This window comes from Haliotis cracherodii, unplaced genomic scaffold (genome assembly GCF_022045235.1).
Source record: "Haliotis cracherodii isolate W230 unplaced genomic scaffold, xgHalCrac1.p SCAF_6, whole genome shotgun sequence".
Classification (NCBI taxonomy): Eukaryota; Metazoa; Mollusca; class Gastropoda; order Lepetellida; family Haliotidae; genus Haliotis; species Haliotis cracherodii.
In genome coordinates, this window is record NW_027266319.1 from 65,807,484 (window position 1) to 65,834,282 (window position 26,799).

At 44.3% G+C, this 26,799-nt stretch overlaps 1 protein-coding gene across 1 annotated transcript; it reads left to right on the forward strand.

The window, feature by feature from the left end:
• The first annotated feature begins 327 nt into the window (after window positions 1–327).
• Window positions 328–24,967, forward strand: LOC139445278 (uncharacterized). The gene is made up of 20 exons (XM_071226411.1): window positions 328–407; window positions 10,487–10,576; window positions 13,501–13,571; window positions 13,720–13,893; window positions 14,240–14,380; window positions 16,307–16,420; window positions 17,336–17,593; window positions 18,010–18,145; window positions 18,311–18,521; window positions 19,066–19,224; window positions 19,627–19,856; window positions 20,322–20,446; window positions 21,164–21,470; window positions 21,775–21,901; window positions 22,033–22,269; window positions 22,652–22,861; window positions 22,955–23,229; window positions 23,897–24,044; window positions 24,324–24,545; window positions 24,932–24,967. The coding sequence occupies exons 1-20, from the start codon at window positions 328–330 to the stop codon at window positions 24,965–24,967; spliced, it is 3,351 nt and encodes a 1,116-aa protein (XP_071082512.1).
• The last annotated feature ends 1,832 nt before the right edge of the window (window positions 24,968–26,799 follow it).

Here is a 26,799-nt window from a genome sequence, read left to right on the forward strand (position 1 = left end):
ACCCACGAGGTCCGAAAGGTTTTTTATGTTCCCAAGGTACGCACCTCTGAACAGCGAATTTCCCCTTATCACTTGACAATAGCATCACTTATTTAAGAAATAGATGGAGTTGTTTATCGCACAATGAAACCTTTTCATGCCATGAATTACCACGCGGGCAGTCCTGTATACATTTCTGCGCATAACTCAGATGTAACCGTAAATGCAGTCAAAGGTTCCAGGTATATCGCGAGCATGCATGTCGACCCTGGTAACGTCACAACTTCCTGGTTAAGGAGTTCTGGATCGTGGCTGTTCAGTTGACGGGAAAGAGGTGCGTGGTGTAGGATGGAGATGAAGCTGGTACTCTGTGGTTTTGTCTTAAGTCTCCTCCAGTTCCACGGCGTTGATGGACTTGTGGAAAATGGGTAAGTGGCAATCAAGTTTAGATAATGTTGAAATGTAGTAGGTTTTTTAAAGGAAATAGGACAATTTAACTTAATTTCAAGTGTTTGAGTGTTTGTTATCTTTTCGTGTTTAACTGACATGTTTATCTCATGAGTGACCACACAAAATCGATATTAATGGAGCAGCCAACCTTTTTCAGGTAACGAGATTGGATGAATAGTTATATGACAAGACGAATATTCTATTTATTATGCATTTTTCTGACTCATCTGATCATTGAAGCATACTGAAGATAGTTCCAGCAAAAAGTGTTATTTCACTTGCATGAGAAGTCAGTTGAACATTTTGAGGCAACGGCAGTGTTTCATCCCGAAATGCATACTGCTGAACATTACATGTATATTTTCTCTCTTATTACCTTGTGAGTTCATCCACAGATACGCAATAACCCAATACCTAGCTCTCGGCCCACGTATAGTCTTTGTGCGTTTGTCAGTAATATTTGGGTCGGTTGTATTTAACTTTTGATGGAAAGTGCCTGTCGGTTGTGAGCTGTACTGCTTCCGGGTGCATTGATGCGTTCATACGACACTGGGTGGAAACACTAGCAGTTTCCAAATACGGAGGCAGTACCCGGGATCACTCCGGTTCATGCCCATAATATGTAAGGCCAATGTCAGATTTGATCATTGATGGCCTCAACATTTCTGCAAAACTATCAAAACCAGGGATAGTACAAGCGAGTTGATAAATACATAACGTCGAAGCCTGAGAACTGCCTCGATAAAATGGCGAAAGAGATTCAATTGCGGGTAAATGCAGAGAAATACCTTGTGTTAAGATACCTTGTGTGCAAGATAACGATTCAATGTATTACCGTCAAATCTTCATGTACGTATCTCGACATTGACAACACTTTGTTGCCTTTAACTATATAAAGACAAAAAATACTTATAGGGCAAGTTGACAAAAATGTGACTGAAGACAGTTTAATGGATTAAAAGGCAGATGACATAATTGCTTTATTCAAATGTTAAGGGCTTACACAGTTTCCCAAAATGTCAGTCAATACCTAGCCTGACCATCATTAGTATTGATCACTGCCACCCATCTCCTGTACATTGGGTGATTGGTTAAGATCAAGGCTGAGGGCTGGCCTGGGTAGAACACGGATGTTGTGTTGTTGCAGAAAGGCCATGGTAGCTCTGGCAGCTGGGGACGAGCGTTGTCCTGCTGGAAAAATGTGTTGTTGATCTTGTGCAAAAAATGGAACAACGTGGAGTCTGATCACTTGGTCGATATACCGCTGAGCAGTGACGCCGTGTCCCCGACTTTGACCCACATTCAGAAAGCACATGGGTCCAAGTCTCGCATTAAGTCCAATCCCTGCCCATATCATGACGCTAGGTCCACCACATGGATCCCTTTCCGCAACGTTTCTGTCAGCAAAACGATCACCTCGACGCCGCCAAATTCTGACTCTTCCATCTGCATGGGAGACACAAAAGCGTCTTTCATCAGAGAAGATGACACGCCTCCACTCACGATGAGGCAAATTGCCATGACCCTGTGCCCACTGAAGTCGTGCTTGTCTATGCCGTGGTTGGAGAAGAGGACGACGTGCTGGTCGGTAACATCTGAGAATGTTGGAACGGAGACGTCGGATCACAGTGTCCCGGCTAATGTGTCGATTATGTGTTCCTATAGTCTGTCGAGCACTTTCACTTGCAGTTCGGAACGGATGTCGCTGGTGTTGACGGGTAATCTGCCGATCTTGTCGAGGTGTTGTGACCCTAGGACGACCGCTCTGAGGAAGCTCATCTGTGGTCTGTTTAGCATTGTATCGATGCAGGAGATGGCAAATTGTGGTTATGTTACCATCGAAATGATGGACAACATCTTGGACAGACTCTCCATCTTCCAAACGTCCGATAGCCTGGTTTCTCTGAATTTGAGTTAGGCGTGGCATTGTTGATCAAGGAGTGGTAGGTCCAAGAATCGGCCACAGTTTTATACCCACTACAGTTCGTGACAGTTCGTGACAGTTCGTGCATTTTCTATTTCGTGAGAAATGGGTGCATGACATATTCATTGAAATTGTGCGTTTTGGCGATTCGTTTTTTATGTTGCCCACATGTCCCTACTGTTGTCGACATGTCCCTACTATTGCCGACATGTTCCTACTATTGCCTACATGTTCCTACTGTTGAAGACATGTCCCCACTATTGCAGACATGTCCCTACTACTGCCAACATGTCCCAACTGTTGCTGACATGTCTCCATACTAATGCCGGCCTTTACCAACTCTTGTCGACATGTCCCTACTATTGCCGACATGTTCCTACTGTTGAAGACATGTCCCTACTATTGCCAACATGTCCCAACTGTTGCTGACATGGCCCAACTGTTGCTGATATGTCCCAACTGTTGCCGACATATCCCAGCTGCTGCCGACATGTCCCAAATGTTACCGACATGTCCCAACTGTTGCCGACCTCTCCATACCAATGTCAACCTTACCTCCTGTTTCAGAAATGTCCCTACTGATGCCAACATGTCCCTACTGTTGCCAACATGTCCAAACTGTTGCTGCCATGTCCCAACTGTTGCTGACCTCTCCATACCAATGCCAACCTTACCTCCTGTTTCAGAAATGTCCCTACTGATGCCAACATGTCCCTACTGTTGCCAACATGTCCAAACTGTTGCTGCCATGTCCCAACTGTTGCCGACCTGTCCATACTAATGCCGACCTTTACCTACTGTTGTCGACCTCTCCCAAATGATGCTGACATATCCCTACTGTGGCCAACATGTCCCATCTCTTGCCGACATGTCCCAACTGTTGCTGATATGTCCCAACTGTTGCCGACATATCCCAGCTGCTGCCGACATGTCCCAAATGTTACCGACATGTCCCAACTGTTGCCGACCTCTCCATACCAATGTCAACCTTACCTCCTGTTTCAGAAATGTCCCTACTGATGCCAACATGTCCCTACTGTTGCCAACATGTCCAAACTGTTGCTGCCATGTCCAAACTGTTGCTGACCTCTCCATACCAATGCCAACAATACCTCCTGTTTCAGAAATGTCCCTACTGATGCCAACATGTCCCTACTGTTGCCAACATGTCCAAACTGTTGCTGCCATGTCCCAACTGTTGCCGACCTGTCCATACTGATGCCGACCTTTACCCACTGTTGCCGACATCTCCCTACTGTTGCCGACACGGCCCTACTGATGCCAACCTGTCCCTACTGTTGTCCCCATGTGCCTAGTGTTACCGACCTGCTCTTACTGTTGCCGACCTCTCCTTAATGATCCCGTCATGTCCCATCTGTTACCGACATGTCCTTACACTCGACAACATTTCACAACTGTTGCTGACATGTTCTTATTGGTGCCGACATGTCCCTACTGTTGCCGACATGTTCCTACTGTTGCTGTCATGTCCCAAGTGTTCCCGACCTCTTCATACTGATGCCAACCTTTACCTACTGTTGCCGACATCTCCCCACTGTTGCCGACATGACCCTACTGATGCCAACCTGTCCCTACTGTTGTCCAAATGTGCCTACTGTTACCACTCTGTCCATACTGATGCTGACCTTTCCCTACTGTTGCCGAAATGTCCCTACTGTTGCCGAAATATCCCTACTGATGCCGACACGTCCTTACACTAACCAACATTGCACAACTGTGGCCAACATGTCCCGTCTCTTGCCGACATGTCCCAGCTGCTGCTGACATGTCCCAAATGTTACCGACATGTCCTAACTGTTGCCGACCTGTCCATACCAATGCCAACCTTACCTACTGTTGCAGAAATGTCCCTACTGATGCCGACCTTTACCTACTGATGCCAACCTGTCCCTACTGTTGTCCACATGTGCCTACTGTTGCCGAGCTGTCCTTAATGATGCCGTCATGTCCCATCTGTTACCGACATGTCCTTACGTTTGCCAACATTTCACAACTGTTGCCGACATGTTCTTATTGGTGCCGACAAGTCCCTACTCTTGCCGACATGTTCCTACTGTTGCCGACCTGTCTCAACTGTTGCTGTCATGTCCCAACTGTTGGCGACCTCTCCATACCAATGCCAACCTTACCTACTGTTGCCGAAATCTCCCTACTGTTGCCGACATGTCCCAACTATTGCCGACATGCACCTGATGTTGCCGACATGTCCCCACTATTGCCGAACTGTCCCTACTGTTCCCTACTGATGCCGATATGTCCCTACTGTTGCCCACATGTCCCAACTGTTGCTGACATCGCCCAAATGTTCCTGACATGGCCCAACGGTTGCCGACTTTCCCTACTGTTAACGACATGTACCTACTGTTGCCGACATGCACCTACTGTTTACGGTATGGCCCAACTGTTGCCGACATGTCCCTACTGTTGCCCACATGTCCCAACTGTTGCTGACATCGCCCAAATGTTCCTGACATGGCCCAACGGTTGCCGACTTTCCCTACTGTTGCCGACATGCACCTACTGTTTACGGTATGGCCCAACTGTTGCCGACATGTCCCTACTGTTGAAGACATGTCCCTACTATTGCCAACATGTCCCAACTGTTGCTGACATGGCCCAAATGTGGGTGACCTATCCATACTAATGCCGACCTTTACCTACTGTTCCCGACCTCTCCAAAATGATGCTGACATATTTCTTTCTTTGGCTGACATGTCCCATCTCATGCCGACATGTCCCAACTGTTGCTGATATGTCCCAACTGTTGCCAACATATCACAGCTGTTGCCAACATGTCCCAAATGTTACCGACATGTCCCTACTGTCCTGACCTGTCCATACCTATGCCGACCTTTACCTACTGTTGCCGACATCTCCCTACTGTTGCCGACATGGCCCTACTGATGCCAACCTGTCCCTACTGTTGTCCACATGTGCCTACTGTTGCCGATCTGTCCTTACTGTTGCCGACCTCTCCTTAATGATGCCGTCATGTCCCATCTGTTACCGACATGTCCTTACTCTTGCCAACATTTCACAACTGTTGCCGACATGTCCTTACTGTTGCCAACATTTCCCAACTGTTGCCAGCCAGTCCTTACAGTTGCCGACATGAACCTTCTGTTACCGACCAGTCCTTACTGTTGCTGTCATGTCCCAACTGTTGCCGACCTCTCCGTACTAATGCCAACCTTACCTACTGTTAGCGACATGTCCCTACTGTTACCGACATGTACCTACTGTTGCCGACATGTCCTTAGTGTTCCCGACATGTCCCTACTGTTGCAGACCTGTGCTTACTGATGCCGGCCTGTCCTTACTGATTCCCACCATGTCGTTACTGTTGCCCACATGTCCCTACTGTTGCTGACATGTACCTTCTCTTGCCGACCAGTCCTTTCTGTTGCCCACATTTCCCAACTGTTGCCGACCAGTCCTTACTGTTGCCGACATGCACCTTCCGTTGCCGAACTGTCTCAACTGTTGCCAACATGTCCCAACTACTGCCGACATGTCACTACTGTTGCTGTCATGTCCCAACTGTTGCCGACCTCTCCATACTAATGCCAACCTTACCTACCGTTCCCGACATGTCCCTACTGTTGCCGAACTGTCTCAACTGCTGCCAACATGTCCCAACTACTGCCGACCTGTCACTACTGTTGCTGTCATGTCCCAACTGTTGCCGACATCTCCATACTAATGCCAACCTTACCTACCGTTGCCGACCTGTCCCTTCTGTTACCGACATGTACCTACTGTTGCCGACATGTACCTACTGTTGCCGAGATGTCCCTGCTGTTGGCGACCTGTCCTTACTGTTGCCGACATGTCCCAACTGTTTCCGACAAGTACTTAATATTGCCGACATGTCCCAACAGTTGCTGAAATGTCCAAACTTTTGACGCTCTCTCAATACTGATGTCGACCTTTACCTACTTCTGCCGATATCTCCCTACTGTTGCCGAGATGTCCCTACTGTTCCCGACATGTCCCTATTGTTACCGACCTGTCTCAACTGTTGCCGACCTGTCTCGACTGTTGCCGACATGTCCCAACGGTTGCAGACATGTCCCAACTTTTGCCAGCCTCTCAATCCTGATGCCAACCTTTGGCTACTGTTGCAGACATCTCCCTACTGTTGCCTACCTTTACCTACTGTTGCAGACATCTCCCTACTGTTGCCGAGATGTCCCTACTGTTGCCGAGATGTCCCTACTGTTGCCGACATGTCCCTGTTGTTGCCGACTTGTCTCAACTGTTGCCGATATGTCTTAACTGTTGCAGACATGTCCCAACTTTTGCCAACATGTCCCAACTATTGCCGACATGTCCCTACTGTTGCTGTCATGTCCCAACTGTTGCTGACCTGTCCATGCTAATCCCAACCTTACCTACCGTTGCCGACCTGCCCCTACTGATGCCGACATGTCCCAACTGTTGCCGATATGCACCTACTGTTGCTGTCATGTCCCAACTGTTGCTGACCTGTCCATGCTAATCCCAACCTTACCTACCGTTGCCGACCTGCCCCTACTGATGCCGACATGTCCCAACTGTTGAAGACATGTCCCCACTCTTGCGGGCATGTCCCCACTATTGCCGACATGTCCCTACTATTGCTGACATGGCCTAAATGTGGGTAACCTATCCATACTAATGCCGACCTTTAGCTACTGTTGCCAACATATCCCTACTGTTGCCGACATGGCCCAAATGTCCTCACTATTGTCGAACTGTCCTTAGTGTTGCCGACATGTCCCTAACGCCAACAATGCCGACATGGCCCAAATGTTCCTGACATGGCCAAGCTGTTTCCTACCTCTCACTACTGTTCCCCACCTGTCCCAATTGTTGCCCACCTGTCCCTACTGTTGCCGAAATGTCCTTACTCTTGGCAATATGTCCCAAATGTTGCCGACCTGTCCTTAGTGTTGCCGACATGTCCCTACATGTCCCTCTTGCCAATATGCCCCAACTGTTGCCGACATCTCCCTGCTGTTGACGACATGGCCCAACTGTTGCCGACATGTACCTTCTGTTGCCGACCTGTCTCGACTGTTGCCGACATGTCCCAACGGTTGCAGACATGTCCCAACTTTTGCCAGCCTCTCAATCCTGATGCCAACCTTTGGCTACTGTTGCAGACATCTCCCTACTGTTGCCTACCTTTACCTACTGTTGCAGACATCTCCCTACTGTTGCCGAGATGTCCCTACTGTTGCCGAGATGTCCCTACTGTTGCCGACATGTCCCTGTTGTTGCCGACTTGTCTCAACTGTTGCCGATATGTCTTAACTGTTGCAGACATGTCCCAACTTTTGCCAACATGTCCCAACTATTGCCGACATGTCCCTACTGTTGCTGTCATGTCCCAACTGTTGCTGACCTGTCCATGCTAATCCCAACCTTACCTACCGTTGCCGACCTGCCCCTACTGATGCCGACATGTCCCAACTGTTGCCGATATGCACCTACTGTTGCTGTCATGTCCCAACTGTTGCTGACCTGTCCATGCTAATCCCAACCTTACCTACCGTTGCCGACCTGCCCCTACTGATGCCGACATGTCCCAACTGTTGAAGACATGTCCCCACTCTTGCGGGCATGTCCCCACTATTGCCGACATGTCCCTACTATTGCTGACATGGCCTAAATGTGGGTAACCTATCCATACTAATGCCGACCTTTAGCTACTGTTGCCAACATATCCCTACTGTTGCCGACATGGCCCAAATGTCCTCACTATTGTCGAACTGTCCTTAGTGTTGCCGACATGTCCCTAACGCCAACAATGCCGACATGGCCCAAATGTTCCTGACATGGCCAAGCTGTTTCCTACCTCTCACTACTGTTCCCCACCTGTCCCAATTGTTGCCCACCTGTCCCTACTGTTGCCGAAATGTCCTTACTCTTGGCAATATGTCCCAAATGTTGCCGACCTGTCCTTAGTGTTGCCGACATGTCCCTACATGTCCCTCTTGCCAATATGCCCCAACTGTTGCCGACATCTCCCTGCTGTTGACGACATGGCCCAACTGTTGCCGACATGTACCTTCTGTTGCCGACCAGTCCTTTTTGTTGCCAACATGTCCCTACTGTTGCTGACATGTCCAAACTGTTGCCGACATGTCCCTACCGTTGCCGACATGTCCCTACCGTTGCCGACATGTCCCTACGACGCCGACATGTCCCTTCTGCTGCCAACATGTCCCAGCTGTTACCAACATGTCCCTACCGTTGCCGACATGTTGCTGCTGTTGCCAACCTGCCCTTGTTGATGCCAACCTGCCCTTACTGTTGCCCACATGTCCCTACTGTTGCCCACATGTACCTTCTCTTGCCGACCAGTCTTTACTGTTGCCAACATTTCCCAACTGTTGCCGACATATCCCAACTGTTGCCGATATGTCCCAGCTCTTGCTGACCTGTCCTTACTGTTGCCGACATGTCGCAAATGTTGTCGACATGTGCCAACTGTTGCCGACCTCTCAATAATTATGCCAACCTTTACCTACTGTTGCTGACATATTCTTACTGTTGCCGACATGTCCATACTGTTGCCAACATGTCCCAACTGTTGTCGACATGTGCCAACTGTTGCCGACATGTCCCAACTGTTGTCGACCTCTCCATAATTATGCCAACCTTTACCTATTGTTGCCGACATATTCTTACTGTTGCCGACATGCCCATACTGTTGCCAACATGTCCCAACTGTTGTCGACATGTGCCAACTGTTGCCGACATGTCCCAACTGTTGCTGACCTGTCCCAACTGTTGCCGTCCTCTCAATAATTATGCCAACTCTTACCTACTGCTGCCGACATGTCCCAATTATTGCCAAACTGTCCTTACTCTTGTCTACATGTCCCTACTGTTGTTGGCCTATCCTTACTGTTGCCGACCTGTCCTTACCGATGCCGACCTGTCCTTACTGTTGCCGAAATGTCCCTACTCTTGCCAACATGTCCCAATTGTTGCCGGCATGTCCCTACTGTTGCCGATTCCGGGGTAAAATAGGTCTTCAGGAACCCATGCTTGCCGTAAAAGGCAACTATGCTTGTCGTAAAGGCAACTGTTGCCGACCTGTCCTTACTGTTGCCGACCTGTCCTTACCGATGCCGACCTGTCCCTTGTCTTGCCAACCTGTTCTTACTGTTGCCGACATGTCCCAACCGTTGCCGGCATGCAAAGAAACAAGGTCAAAGGCCGCTTGAAGGTAGGGGCATCCTGATCAGCTGTGGCCAAGCTTTTTTAAGGAAGCGCCCAGCACCATCACAAGGCTATGGGATCGGTTGCAACAGCATGGGTCAACACGTCATCGGCTCTACGATACATGTTCTGTTATTTTTGTATGTACGGTTTTGTTCAACACATCCATGGATGGAAAATGGTTAGTTTTCATAAAGTGAACTATTGTGGTCCATAATTCATACTTTTTTTCAAACTGAGTGTGTTACAGACCTACTTCTGTCACCCCCTTTTATATATTGAGCACACTTGAAACAGAACCCTTTTCATGGCATATCTGTGGTGGCTTCTATACATCCTCCCAAGGATTGAGTCAAGAGTTGCGATCATCTGTGTCATAATTAGATCTGTGTTTAAAGATTTTCCATTCATGTCGAGCAATATTTCAGACGCTCCTGCTGTTTGTGTATTCATTTCCTAAGTTTTGAGGTACAATCGAGCATGCTGCATTGCCCTGGGACAACTGACTGGCTTTGTATGTGTTTGCGACGGGTGACACTGGTGGAGCTGGAAACGTGAACCATTCCGCAAACACCTGGCTTCATAAATATTTGATAATGATTCATAAACACATGATCATGATGTGCTTTGTGCAGAGTTTTCTTATAGATATAGAAAGGATTTTGCCACTTTTTGAGCAATTTGCATGGACTATGGAAACCCTGCAGTGCCAGAATCAATAGGAAATGTGTTTTGGTTTTCTCATGAGAAGAAAAAACTGCTTTAAACACCATTGCCATGACTTGTGAGATGAACATGGAAATCTTACCGAATTATTTGTTAACTCATATATCAAGGGACTCCTTCCATGTTGTGCAAGTATGTTAGAAGTCACAGTCACGTTTATCTTTGTTGCAGGATAAATGTCGTCACGAACGTCCACTCACGCCAGGTGACATTTTATACGTCGTGCAGTTTCTGGTACTGGGGTCGATGCACCAAACACAGGTAATAGCCAGCTGTCATACAGGTATTGATCAGATGTAATACATGTATTCACTGCTTAACATATATTGTAATATAAGTATTGCCCAACTGCCATACAGGTAGTCAGCATCTGTTATACATGTATCGATCAACTGTCATACAGGTAACCACTAACCGTCATACAGGTAATTATCAACTACCATAAGGTAAATCACTAACTCTCATACAGATGATCCCTAACACACATAATCACAAATTGTCACGCAGGTAATCCCAATCTACCATATATACCAACAATGTTATAAAGGCCAACACTAACTGCAATACAGGAAAACACTAACTATCATACAGGAAAACACTAACTGTCACACAGGAAAACACTAACTGTCATACAGGAAAACACTAACTATCATACAGGTAATCCCTAACTATCATACAGGAAAACACTAACTGTCATACAGGAAAACACTAACTGTCATACAGGAAAACACTAACTGTCATACAGGGAAACACTAACTGGCATACAGGTAATCACCAACTATCATACAGGAAAACACTAACGGCAATACAGGAAAACACTAACTATCATACAGATAACCACTAACTGTCATACAGATAATCACCAACTGTCATATATATCTCGTGGAAAGCAACAGATTACTATTAACAACAGGTAATGGATAACAAGAAGCACACAGATAATTTGATGAAGTCAGATGTGCAGTGAGGATTAAAATGTTGTAACAGGCTAAGAGAGAGTAATTATGGTTGTCAGTTTCTTTATTCCGTGGAACACAACGTTTCAGAGTATGAAAACTACAAGTGAGCATTAGCATCAGAAGATACCAGCCGGGTCTGAACCGTGACCAGGGAACGTATCTGCCTTGTGCTTGACCTATTGATTAATTCAGCTGTGCCACATCTATCATTCGCATTATGCCCCTTTGTAGACGAATTAATCTTGCTGGCTTCTATTTGTCCATGGTTAATTTACCTCTGCCCTCCAATATGTCCATTGCTCATTACCAAGCAGTGCTAATTTATTTCCTGGCTTCTATCTGTCCATTGCTCATTACCAAGCAGTGCTAATTTATTTCCTGGCGTCTATCTGTCCATTGCTCATTACCAAGCAGTGCTAATTTATTTCCTGGCTTCTATCTGTCCATTGCTCATTACCAAGCAGTGCTAATTTATTTCCTGGCTTCTATCTGTCCATTGCTCATTACCAAGCACTGCTAATTTATTTCCTGGCTTCTATCTGTCCATTGCTCATTACCAAGCACTGCTAATTTATTTCCTGGCTTCTATCTGTCCATTGCTCATTACCAAGCAGTGCTAATTTATCTCCTGTCTTCTATCTGTCCATTGCTAAAGACCAATCAGCCGCTATTTAACTGTTGACTTGTTAAGTTTCCACCATTATTATCTATTTATTTGTGTGGTTTTCACATGTACATATATATGCTCTCTGCATCATAGCATTCATTCACCAGGTAAAGGAATAAGCACGTACTCCGAAACGTGTGTTCCTCATAATAAAGAAGTTGACATCCATAAAATCTCTCTCGTGTGTGTCACCTCTAAATGCCATTCAAAGACATGTAACAAGTCGATTGCTTACTCATAAGAGAGTGTATGATACTTGATAAGATCTTCATAGGCAGACTGGATGTAATACTCTTGATCTCTATTGATGAAACGTTGATGACGGCGGATGTTTATGTTTTATGTGAAGACCTGGTGTTTGGTAGAGAGGGGTTTGGACTTTATCAAACTGATGGCTGGAAAACGTTTGCCGGGGGTCTGAGGGGGCCGATTTGCTCAGATTTTTAAAGTTTAAGGTTCTTTGATGCGAGTAGCTACAGATCACATCGTGTTGGAGGAAGGATTGCGACCATTGGTGTGGAGGGTTCTACTTAGGGATGGGGAGATAGTGAAGATTGTATAAATGACTGCCCGGTGCTTAAGTAATCTGCTGATTTGTTGTGAAGTCTTGCTAATGTAGTGTAGAGTGATTCTGATGGGGGCGGATTCTGGTCTGGGTTGTTTGGGTTTGGGCTGGAGTGTGACTAGTTTGGTAGGATACTGACTAAGGTTGGTTAAGACATGCTCCCGATGATGCAGGAACAGATGTATTCTTCTCTCTTGGTCAGTGTGAAGTTGATGCCGTACTTCGTTTGGGGGATGGATAGAGTTGAAGTGAATTTCCTGGTCAGAATTAGTAGACTTCCTGTGTAGTTGTAATCTTGTTACTGGTGTCTGTCGATACAAGTACGTCCGGGAACGGGAGTTGTTGCTTGTTCTCTGTCTCCATGGTGAATTAACTCTGGGGTGTTAAGGTGCTTGGGTAGTGAGGTGGGATCCTATCCTTTTGAACATGACAACTAAAGTGTTCCAGCAAACGGGTTGGATATGGGATGTAGAGAGGGCTTCTTCTGTGTCTCTGAATGGGATCTATCTCTGTGTGTACAGATAGTGTAGGTTCTACATACGTGGCATCTATCTCTCTGTGCACAGGTATCCAGTGTAGCTTGTACATACATATGATTTGTCTCTCTGTGATCAGTTAGTGTAGGTTCTACATACGTGGGATCTCTCTCTCTCTCTGTACAGGTAGCCAGTGTAGCTTGTACATACATATGATTTGTCTCTCTGTGATCAGTTAGTGTAGGTTCTACATACGTGGGATATCTCTCTCTCTCTGTACAGGTAGCCAGTGTAGCTTGTACATACATATGATTTGTCTCTCTGTGATCAGTAAGTGTAGGTTCTACATACGTGGGATATCTCTCTCTCTCTGTACAGGTAGCCAGTGTAGCTTGTACATACATATGATTTGTCTCTCTGTGATCAGTTAGTGTAGGTTCTACATACGTGAGATCTATCTCTCTGTGTACAGGTAACCATTGTAAGTTGTACATACATGGGATCTATCTCTCCAACAGGACAGAGTACTACAAGGTGCATGTGTGCAAATCTGGATACAGATCTACCGATAACCATGGCTGTCCGCACGGTAAAACTACCTTTACGAACAAATTGTATACTTTTAATCACAAATATATTTAAGGGACTAATCAGTACATTGATATGAATATGTAAGCTGAAAAAGGCTCTGTCATTGATAGACATGTACTTTATTGACTTCATCAACACATCCGTAGCCATCTGCGACAACGTCATTAACCCCAACGGCGCCTGCAACATCAACTACAGAACGTCCCACATCATCTACAGCAACGGCGTAACCCAATACAGTAGCGGGGGCACCTGCAGCCTCCCCGAGATATGCACAAACTGCAAGATGGGCTTCTATGCCAGCCCAATCAGATGCCGGAGTAAGTGGTTTCCTGTGAACTTATCCATTAGTCACACGTATTCTTCAGTGACCGAGTGCTCACAGATCCACATAGAGTCATCTTAAATAACCACGATAGTGGGATGATCTGTAAAGAATTACATTTTGTTTCATTTTCCTGAAGAGAGGCTTGGCAAATTGGCATCTCTGACTGCTTCATGCCAAAAAATCATTAATAGAGTGGTGACATGTTTCAATAATCATGATACATATATCACAACAGGGTATATTAATTACGTTAACAGAGTCTGAAATTCCTTCTGGTCACTTGGTTACGTGCAGTTCCCAGGTCGATAGTATCTGTATGTCCCGTTTTTTATGGACAGTGTGCTCGCCAATCACCAACTGTGACCTGGAGGAATGTACGACGCCCTCTGACCAGGTGTGTTCCCGGTGTGAAGGGGTGTACAGGGAGCTGCCTGGGGAACGAGCGTACGCCGTCAATACAAACAAGAAATGCTGTATCCGTAAGTATCGGCAATTGTGGACACTCACACATCATCTATGACATACCTGTTATTTAATACTATCTTCCACAGTACACAAACACAGAAGAATGTTGCACATCTCTATTTGGACGAGGTGCAACAACTTTATTAGCCAGCGACTACAAGGACTGTAACTGGGTAAATATGACAACTGTCAGGAATGAGATTGACAGATCAAAACGTACATGTCTCAGTAACGCTGTACACATGTCACAGTTAGATGATCAATAGTGAGTGTAAGCCAATATCTGGTGTAGCCACCTCATGCACAGATCACATCCACAAGACGCCTCCTCATGCTCAAAATCAGACACCTGATCCTCAACTGAGGTATGTGTTGACATTCCTGATGCAATGTTATGATCAATTCTTGGAGATTCTGCACTGGAGGGTCCCTGAATCTAGCCATACGACCCAACTGATCCCTAGATACTCGACTGGATTCAGGTATGCAAAAGGCAGAGTCTCAGTGGCGTTGTTCTGGACGTGTTGCATGTGCATGGGTATCAAAATGAGGCACAACAAAGCCGTCCACTGCGGTATCTTGGTACCTTTGTCCATTTAGAGTCCCCTGAACAGTCAAACACTCAAATGATTAATGTTCGACCCAGCAACAATATCCTGACATGTCATGTCAGTTTGGTGCATGCCAGTGATTTGCCATCTTTGATTTTCTGGGATAGTTCGCTTTGACATTTCAGTTACAATCGTCACACAGAGTTAGGAATAATAGTAATATCATGAACCTTCCGTCACCAAACGTGAAATCCTCTATCTAGACCCCTTAGCTGTGCATACAACTCGCATAAACAGAACCACAAGGTGGGGCAGTTAAGTTGGCTACCATTCTACAAGCAGATGATGTGACAACACACAGGGTACAATTTAAAAATCTCTACATTGAATATAAACTCGCAATTAAACTTCTAGTTTAGTGGTGCGATACTTTTGACGAGGTTAATATATTGCAGGGCTCAGCAAATGTACCACGAAAGATGGTCCCTATCTCAGAGATTAACCATAATCCTTGATACAATACAGGAAGAACGTCTATCTATTCAAAGTTAATATAGTATTAGAGAGAGGACCTGGTGATGAAGGGGATTCACAAAAGTCAAAGCTTTTGCGTTGATCTGTGCAATTCTCTAAGGAGTTTTGACGTTTCAACTTCATACCACACTATTCCACTTGTTTCAAATACTTTTCGTGTATATAAAAAGTCCTCCCTCGATTGTATTAAGAATTATCGTTCATCGTTGAGACAGGGATTTCGTGGTACATTGGCTGTATCAAAAAACAAATGCTCATGGAATAGGCGTAATCGTCGGGCTCTTATGTTTGTTATGACTATGGAACTTGTTTTGTTACCGTTTAACATTTAACGATGATCGTGTATTTGAGCCATGCTGGTTGTCATAGGGCTTGTAGGTAAAAAGTAATCTTGGGTCAGGGACTCGAAATTCGAAAAATGAGCCATCTCACTCATTTTCGGCATACCTACTTTTCCCCTTCTGTCAGAATTATTAGTATTGCAAATTTAAGGAAGAAGAAAGGCCAATTGCCAGCCAATCTAACATGCCTAATTTATTTTGAGACCTACATATTAAAACATTTAAAAAAAAATTAAAATGTTTTCATTACCTTTTAATTTGATTTAATACATCGTCCGATTTATTTTACATAATAACCCGATACCCGTTTTAACGTTTCTGCCTTAACTGCGGATATATTTTATGACAAAAGTAGTGAGGTTCCAGGTTCCAGGGTAAAAGGTATTTGGCGATTTTGAAATTTAATTACATATATAATCTGTTTCAGTTTACAGTTGTAATGGTGCCTGTAGTTATATAAAATGCGACCCAATTCGCCTGTATGACTGACATGAGTATGCTGTGTGTTTTTCAGAGGCATGTTCGTGGCGCAGTGACAGTACAAGGTGCTACCCGGGAGACTGTGCAGAGGAATATGCAAGGAATTGTATCTGTACAACAGAGTTTAGCGGCACTCACTGCGAGAAAAGTAGGAACGGAATACACATACAAAACCAATAATACACTTCAGATCTGAGAACAAAATATCGGCACAAACGTTAATTAAAATAGTATTACAATAGTTTCCAATCAATGGTTTTCTTCTTATCCTGAAACATTAAATATGTCAATTACGTCCTGCAGACAGTGAGGTGAACGGTTTCCACTCAACCATCTATGTACCCTTGCTGCCTGGGTCTGAGGGCCCCATTTTGTCATGGAGACGATCAGATTACAATTGGGTGACCTTGCTGATTGAAGGTCCTCGTACCCAAGTGGCGTGGATAGTTGATGATGTCACGGGTTTGCCTGGTCCAGACTGGAACATCTCCAGGTCTATTTCTGCCTGCTGTTTAAACAACATGCACCTATCCACTCTTATTTTTTAATACCACTTAGGTTTGCTGCAGAAGTCGATGGGGTTCAACATTGTTTAGTTTCTGAAATTACGTCACAACCTCTATCGCTCCTATCTGTAGTTCAGCACAGACTTTCTGTTGCTCATGAGAGGCTTTTTTGGTTTGTGTTATTCGTAAAGTGTTTAAAAAAAAGACATGGTTGAGAATGGGTGTAGAGAAACGTCAGAGAATAACCAATTTCGATTATCCGTGGAAATAGATTCCTTGGGGCATTTTTCCAACCGTGTCTTCCCGTTATCAGGAAACTGATGAATCTGGCGGTTACTGACCATGTCATCTGAAACATCCGCATTCCACCTGAAATATTTGTTACGGCTCATTACAGTCTGACAGTTGCAGTTTCACTTGCCTTGATTGACAGGTCCTATCAACTTTGTTTGATGCTACTCTTTTTTCATTGAAAACGGACTTTGTGGGAGAAAGAAATGGATGTATGATACACTAGATCATCGATGATGTATTCACTCACTCACCTTTATTTCCAGTCGACACGTTCCCGTCTATTTTGTACAACACACTGAAGGTGACCGGCCCGAGGCTGGACAAGGTCGAAGCCCCAGACAACCCCAATGAAGGAGCTCCCCAAAACGAGTCCTGGACCAACATCAACGACACCAGAATGATCCACTACAAATTCGAGACCAAGTTCATCATGACTGCGACTCCACCACCCAGACAGGCCTATGTTGAGGGCTTTGCTGTTGGCATCATCAACGCCAAAGCAACATTTGAAATTACAAGAAGTATGAACACTGTGTTCTTTAAAAGTATATTCCTTCATGACCATTGATTAATATTATGCCTGATGTCATTCCTTTTTTGACTTGATCACGTGATCACGTGTTTGTACTGGTGAGCAGTTGACTTGCCTATGCATGTGTTTTTACTGGTACCACCGGTGGGACCGGATAAGTTCACCTTTTCCATTAAACCTGGTATCATCATCAGTTGATAGTGATTCATGAACAAATTTTCATGACGGAATTGCACAACTGACTCTTATGTTTCCTATGGTTTTTAAAGGGTTTAGTGGCTTTCAATAACATCATAAGGTAGCCATAGTTAGTTGGTTTATGGTAAACCGTTGAGATTTCTCAATTGCCTGTGTGTGAATAGTTCAATTAATGTACACAGATCTAAGGTTGTAAGTATGTTTCAGACGACTGTGTCATAATGAGCACTGTACGACCTTGCGATGGCCCCAGTAAGACGGCACCTCGTCAAACAAAGTTGACCTGTGAGGAGGACGTGACTGCGGATACGTTTCTCTCCCTGCCAGTGGAGAGTGGAGATGTGTGAGTCACATGACATGAGAGGTCTTGAATAACCAACATATTGTTACAATAATCAAGCTAAACTTATCGAATACCCATTGAGTAAATTTCCAATGACAAATATAATAGCCGGTTACATATTATGCAAGCCAACTGAACTTCTCTGATTATCCGTGTTTTCGTCAGAATGGAATTCACATTTGAGGCAACTAATGGTGGCTACGTTAAAGTGAGGAACAAGGAGAGCGGCAGTCTCGTGACTTACTACTACGAAGGGAAGACACAAATCAATCGTTATATCCTCGGGTTTGACTTCATGGACCCACATCACTGCAGTGCAGATCTGGAGGAGAAATGCACAGATGACATGATATCGCTGGCCAAGACCCACACACAGGTCATTTGTTAACTTGTGAAGAACGAATATTATGCTTAACGATGAGTTCAACAATGAGTCCACTTTCTGAATCACTGTACATGTAAACCAAATAGGGATAGATCATTGATTATAGTTGCTTTATTAAATAGTTTTATATGTTGCGAACCTGAGGAATTAAAACTTTGTAATTGTAAAATGCGAGAATAGTACTCTCGTTATTATTCTAGTTTTGTAAGACTGTAGAAACATATATATGTTATTTGACAGTCTACTAGATATCTATTGTAGGAATGACCTCATACAAACCTTCTGTGACGTCAAAGACTGTTGCTGAATATTGTAGTTATTATCTAGTCTGTCAAAAGCATATGGCGTAACATGGTTATAGATGTATGTACTCTTGGTCTCCAGGGTTATGGACACAATGAATACAGGAGCAAAACCTGCACTGGATGCTGCTTGACTGGCCATCAATCGGCCTGATTGTTACATGATGTTCACATGTCAGTGATGTCCATGTGTTGATGAGTGTCATATACACATGTAATGTGTCTGTCTCCAGGCTCCGATCAGTGTCACGTGGCAGGGATGGAGGGACGATGTCCTGGTGTTCTCCTACTTGTTGTCGATATTTGAACTTTATGACCATCATCCCAACAGAAGTGACTCTCAGCTCTTAGAGAAATCACTAGCCTTTGAATCTGACAGATACAGCGGCGAGGTATGCTATTGTGACAGATAATATGCCTTCACTCGGTCACCCTTACAGGTGTCAGGACCATTGAGTCACTGATTGGAAGCGCAGATTCGCAGCAAATTTGATCCTTGGTCTTGACACCTCATCCGGGCTCGTGGGTTTCAAGACCAGTGTTCCCATCTGCTTTGCTCCCACATTTAGCTGGCAAGCTGTGATATCTGGTCATGGTGGGCTTTGCTTTATCATGCTACAAACATAACCGATTTTCTTACATGTCACCAAACCAAATGTATGATCAACAGGTTCACTCGGGGGAATTACACTCATACATGAAACAGTTAATATAACATGATCATTATGTGTCATATATTTTTGTCATCTGATCTTTCACATCTAAATAATACATCATTCATCCTTGGTTTGCAGATATCCTCGAGTCAGTTTCATCTGTCACACCCCGGGGTGTATGCGCTTGTTTTAACCGCTTACGACAAGGCCGAAAACAGCAAGAGTGCTCGGCGAATATTCATCTATGATGAGGTGTCAAAAGTAAGCGTGGTCCACGGCACAAGGCTGCTAGTGACGTCATCGGCTTCTATACCAAGCCATCGCTGGCAGTGGAATACGACGGACGTGTCTGTCGACTGGGAGAAGAGGTAAGGAAGCATGCATCAACCAACTCAACCAACTCGTGTCATCCCCGGGCATGTGACTGTTCAAAATTGGTGCCTGTTCACTAAACCACGAAGGGGTACTCAGTCGGATAAGAAACGTCTGACAGGCAGCTTTGGTTGAATACTTACCAGGTCGTTGAGGACGTAATTAAAGTTCTCAGTGATCCATTGACAGGGACATAATCGCCACTAATATATTTTACGACATGGAGCGAGTAAATTGGGTTTTACTCCACCATCAACATTCCAACATTATCACGGAGGAGGACACAAAAAATAAGTGCAACTCATTGTACCCGCTTTAATAACTTCCCCTTACCACATCGAAACAGCGCAGTATAACGTAACTTCACATGAATTTGTCAAATGCTCAAACAAAATGTAAATGTATTTGTGACAGCATTTATGTATATTTGTTTTTAAAGAACATCCTTGTATGCTGTATAGATACATCAACACCCTCCATTACAACAACGGGTGGCTGAAGCAAGCGGCCTCCACGCATGACGTTACCCAGGACTACGACGATAACAACCACTCCAGGGGAATAGACGCCATTGATCACGTGCAGGGTGAGGAAGTGCTTGTGTTTATTAAGCTTCATTTCCCCAATACCTGCCTATAATGGATGAACATGGAGTCGAATTATCACAGTTCCCTGAAGGGTGGTAGGTTGTATAGTGACGGCTTCGGGAAAGAGGATACCCGTGCCGTCAGGGGACCATCAGCGGTTGATATCATGAGCAGTAACAAATGCCATCGGGCAGACAATCAGTGGTTGGTTGACTATCAGTAGAATGTTGTATTCACTGTATGCGGTCAACAAGTTAACATACATTGCAACCAGACCCTAGGTTTTCCCTACCTATGTTTCGTCCACGTTATAAGACATCTATGGATGTGTTGAATCAAAGCAGATTCCTTTTAACCAGTTGATCGAATGTTTCCATTAAATTCAACATTACATTTGTGATAAGAGGAAGCTCCTTCTATCCCGTTCCCGCTCCAGGATCTTGGCTCATGTGTTGATGTAAATCTGCTATCCTTACAACAGGAAGGTAATGATTAGGCTTTTCAAAAATATTTACGATCCCATTAGTTACATGTGTTTTATGTACAATTGTTAATCACGTCAATTTGTTTTTGAGTTTTATCCATCAATTGTTATTTGAAGCAATCACCTCTACAATTACACAGTTGGTGCCTTGTATCATTGTTCTGATTATAATAGTTTTGTGTACCCACATTTATATAACGCATCAGTAAAAGACATGGTTTACATGTTCCAGGCATAGTTGAATACCGCACCGCCTTCCTGATTGACCACAGTGGCGGAAGCAGCATCCTCTCTCCCCCTCCTGACGCCGACTTCCAGAGCCAGGGTCTGACTCAGTACCAGACAGTCACACCAGTCCTCGTGGACGGAGACACCGTCAGGTTCTGGGTCAGGGCGTACGACATTAGGCGCGAACTCCTTGAGGAGAGCGTGACAGTCCACGTGGACACATCGCCTCCAGTCATAGAGAACCTGTGGCTCACCAGGGGAGACAGACTCAACATCAGTGTGCACAGAGTAGAGGAATTCAATGAAATGACGTAAGTTCTCTCTTTCTCAATGTTAAGTAAGGAAACAGTACATTCATCGCAAAACAATGGCAACGGGTGACTCACTCGTCTCAGCCGCCGCAATTTACGGCTTTCGTGAAACTTATGATCATTGGTTCAAATCCAACTTCTCATTTATTATGTTTCTAGGTTTGTCAGTACCATGCCCGTGCTCGTAGGATTCACATCACTCCGTGAAGCTGACACGCCGTGAACATAACTTAAATACTGTTCAAAGGCTCGTTAAACCAAACTCAAACACTCATGCACCTAAGTACTATGTCTTGCATTTAAGATTTGAGTGGCTGGCGTTTGATGACCACAGTGGTCTAGAAACTGTGTCGTGGAGACTCTACGACAACATCACCGGCTCAGATATCTACCACGGAGAAGAACATTTATCAGCTCAAGGAGACACGCAAGTACATACCTTCCTTCATTGGTTGCTCTGTTAATGTTTTATTCGTCCAATCGTGTTGTAATATTGGGCACGGATACCTAAACAGGGCAAGGATACCTAAGAATTTATTTATTTGTGTTTAATTACATCCAGACACTGGCCAACTGCACAGCGAGGTACGGCGACTATGCACGGGGTGCCAACTGTTACTGTACGCCAGGGACAGGGTGTTACCACAGACACTTCCAGATCAAACCACGCATAATCTCGTCTAATCTCAGGCATGGTGGCCTATACCACGACATGCACAAGGGCGTTCACGACTCCAACTACTTCATCGAGATTACAGTAATGAACCACGCCAAACTAAACACGTCGCTTGCAATCAAGGTGAGGACAATACGTTTCTGTCTACATAAAACATGAGCGAACAAAATGTGCACGCACCTAATTTAACTAGTGCTCGACAGTGTTCCGGTATTTATCTGTCTAGATTCTTAATGTAACGATGATACTACTAAACATACATTAACGTTAACACATTACACATTCTATGATGTTACTGCCCCTCTAGGTTACACATCCTATGATGTTACTGCCCCTCCAGTTGACACATTATATGATGGTACTGCCTCTCCAGGTGACACAATCTGTGATGTCACTGCCCCTCTAGTTGACACATTCTATCAAGTTACTGTCCCTCTAGGTGAGACATTCTATGATGTTACTGTCCCTTTATGTGACACATTCTATGATGTTACTGCCCCTCTAGATGACAGTAGATGCAAGTGCACCGCACCCTGGAGTTGTCCACGATGGTCAGCCTGGACACCCGGAAGTGGACTACCAGGACAGTCTGCAGCTCCACGCCCACTGGGACGGCTTCTTTGACCGGGAGAGTGGGGTCAAGTTCTACCAGTATCAGTTCTCGGACAAGTGTCTACAAAATGAGAATTTTGGTTTGGATATGAGTATATTAAATGTACGTGTGTGACTTCTTTCGCGTGAGGGTTAATCAACTTTTCGTGCAGTGTGAAATATAACTTACGTGCGTCTCAAACCATTACCATTACAGGTGACGGAAACCTACACGACACATGCAGCATGGTTGGCACCTTCCCCAGGGACGTATCACGTGACAGTGGTGGCCTACAACCAGGCCCTGGAGGCATCTGACCCTGTGTGTTCTGACGGAGTGACCATTGATGACACACCACCAGCAGTGGGACAGATTGCTGTAGCCTCGTCTAGCATTGCCCCGGGTCTGGTCACCACCTCATCAGGCATGGTCTGGTTTATAGACAATCGCCGCAGGAGAAGCAGAGTTACTGAACCAGATACCCAATGCAGGTACGAACCATCAGGATATTAAGATGTGTTTAAGTTATAACAATACAATTCTTGTTGCCTATACATTATGAAAAAGAACTTTCAAGATAATGTTTGACGTCTTTGTTTACGAAGGTTCCTATACGCCTTAGTGCACAAACGTCACGGAACAGCGGATAGACATAATGGAGATCCCTCTGTATTTGTTGCCTGTACATTATGAAATCTTAAAGAACTTTCAAGATAATGTTTGACTTCCTTGTAAGAGCTCCTTTCCGCCTGTGCACATGTATTAAGGAACAGCGCCAAGACATATCGCTATCCACCTGTTATTATATGATGGGTCCCAACATGTTTTTATTTAGATCTCACGTTGCACAATCAACTGCCACCTTACAATCAGTATAATGCTCTAGCTGTGTGAACAATGTGCTGTCCTTGTCATGTTGCAGGCATAATTAATGTCGTTTATCAGAGTTCGCCTTAATAAAGCTCGAGGGGGGATTGACGTATGGCTGTGTCTATGGTGTATAAGATAAAGGATGGCTGCAGTGATCTCGCCACCGACTGTAATTGATTTATCTATTAATATTCATGTGTCACCAATTTTGAAAACAGAATAACCCTTAAGTTCTTATAGCTGTAGGTCCCACTCCGTGTTCATGGTATACTCTGACGAATCTTTCAGATCCAAAGGGACAGCAATCGACGCGGCAGAGTTAGAGAAGTTCCCCATTCACGTGATGAAAAATGGAACGATGGTGAAACGAAATGCAACATTTTGCATACAAGCCTTGTCAAGTTTCTACCAGATATACGTTTCTGCAAACCACTATGTACGAGATATAAAAACACATTCTAAATACTACATGATTATGTCCATACCTGGTGTTAAATGGTGAAGTGTTGTAACGAAGCTCATGTGACAAAGGTTTTCAGTTTTTCACCACTTCTACACCCTATTCCTTCCCTTGATAGTGGTGGGAATTTTCACCCTTAATAAATCGACAAGTTTTTAAAAATGCCGTTTAAAGATCATCATAACTTGAGACTCACGTATAGCAATATCAGGATTATGCGAGTGGCCTCTGTCAATGATACATTCCTCTTGCCAGCTGTTTGTAAACTGGACCGGAACTGATGCGGAGAGCGGTATCCATGACTACGAGGTGGGGCTGATGTCAGATCCTTCTGGTGAAGCAGCTCCAGACATCCTGCCGTACACGTCCACTCATCATCATCCCCAGTATCAAGGCTACCACCCTTCTCTCAGTGAGGGGCACCAGTTCTACATAGCCTTCAAGGCCATCAACAAAGCTGGGCTTACAACCATTAAGGTAAATTTACACAAATGATGTTACAATATGTTTTGTCGTGCATGAGTAGATCATATCAGTATCGAGTCAAACCAGGGGCTGAGACCTTGACATACTGTCCATGCAATTGTGGTTCTGTGACAATCAATCAGCCAGGTAACAGTTCCTGACTCCCGATCCTTGTATTGGCTACTTTGGCAAACAACCTTTTCCGAACCGGAAATCCCACAGGATTCCTCTGGGTTGTCCAAATATATTTATATTCTGAGACTTTAACATATCTGTCCCTGTATCGGTTTGAGCATATTTGAGTATACATAACATATTGAACTACATGACCCGTTTCCCTGAACCTCCATGAACAACGCCCCTCAACTCGCTGCCATGTTTACTCCTTGTCTCTTCAGGTCCTGGGACGTCTCCTCGTGCACACCTGTCTTTAACGGGGGAGTCACTGCTGCCCTGACGCCCAGTCTGAGTCTTCTCTTAATAATTTCATACTTTAAAGTTTACACTGTTTCTGTTATGCTATTTGGCTCAATGGGTTGTCAATGGAGTTCACACGCCTGTGAACGGAAACAAAAATTCACACGATGTTAACAATCTGTTGTGAAATTGATAGTGTGAACTTTTACAGAAACTACTGTCTGGGTTTTCCCCGAAATCTCGATCGTAGTTGACAATTGTTTTCTATTTTATTTTTCATTTTTATTCCCCGCATTTATCGGCATTTAAATTAATTATATTATTTTTTGCCTGTTCTTTTAACTTTATATCTGACTTCAAAATAAATACATGCTTTGATTCTTGTGTTTGTTGTTGTCTGCTACATGAAGCAAAATGGATTGTCCTTACTGTGATTTTGATATGGAATGGCTATCTATGAATACTAGTAACTCAAGGGAAGAAAATAGAAATCTGCAAAACTACTGGGGTGAACGAAATTGATTGATTTGGCGATATTGACTTTGATGCCTTATTTTCGGAAATGACTGAGGATTCGAGCATCAAGGCAACTGTGAAGGGCAAAAATATTGTAGCCCCCTCAGATGTGGACGCCGAGACAGAGATTAAAGCGACAGTTAGTGATTAACCCAATTCACTATTGTTTCGGAATAAAATCTCCAAGATTTAGAGAAACAGAGGCACAGCAAATTAACAATGAAAAACACTAAATGGGCTTTGGAAATGTTCAATGGTAAGCCAAATAAAATTAATTAATCTAGCGTCAAATAGATTAGACATAGATTAGCAGAAAACAACACTACCTACAAACGCATGTATGCTTCTGCTACGTCAAAGTGTCCCGTCGCAACCATGAATCTTCTCATGTCAAAATTGCCCCCAAATGCAGAAAAGTTGTTTTGCATTCCCAAATCAAGTGCCCTGGTAAATAACTCTGTTCGTACTCGAGTAAGTGCATGTCGGAATGTCAACTTGGTTTGATCATTTGCACAATTTCCAAGGAAGCAGGTCTCTGTCGGGCCTATACTCCTCACTGCATTCCTGCAACTAGCAAGCAAGCACTAGCCGATGCAAATGTTGAATTGCGTCACATCGTGTACTTGTCAGGGCACAGAAATGAAGCTGGCATCAAATCATACAGTAGATCCATCTCAGGTGACACTAAACACCAACTGAGCAAGGTATTACAGGCGATCACACACGATAAATCCCAAACTCCCAAAATCCCTAGCAAATCACACCCTGAGGGTGAAACACAAAACACACACGTTTCAGAGCATTCTGTTGAATCCCCACCAATCCAATCCACATCGTCCGAATTCGTTTGTGATTATCCAAACACAAGCAACACCTTCACAAATCAGTCATATTCCCAATTTGCTAGTGCCATTAGAGGGTTCATGCCTCGGGGTATTTTCCATAACTGTTCCATTAACTTCACATTAAACAGCAGTAAGTAAATTCGGTCCTCATGCTCCTGTACGACTTGAAATACACCTCTTCACAAACCTCTATGTTGTAATATATAAGTACGCTCTTGAAGTTTTACCTCGCCTCAGTGCATCGGGTCATGTTTATATTTATAATCACTTTCATGTTACCTTTTTGAGATAAGATAAGATTAAATCCAAACAGTATTTGTCCATTTGTTCAGAGAATGAAATTATGATGATGTTGACATATTTTCAGCTATTGTTGCATATATTCAAAGAAATATTTTTCTTTGCGTAACTGAGTTTTTTTGGGAAAAGTATGTGACCGAGGGCCGGCAAACACTGACAAAGTAACATTGTAGCAATGTTCTTCCATG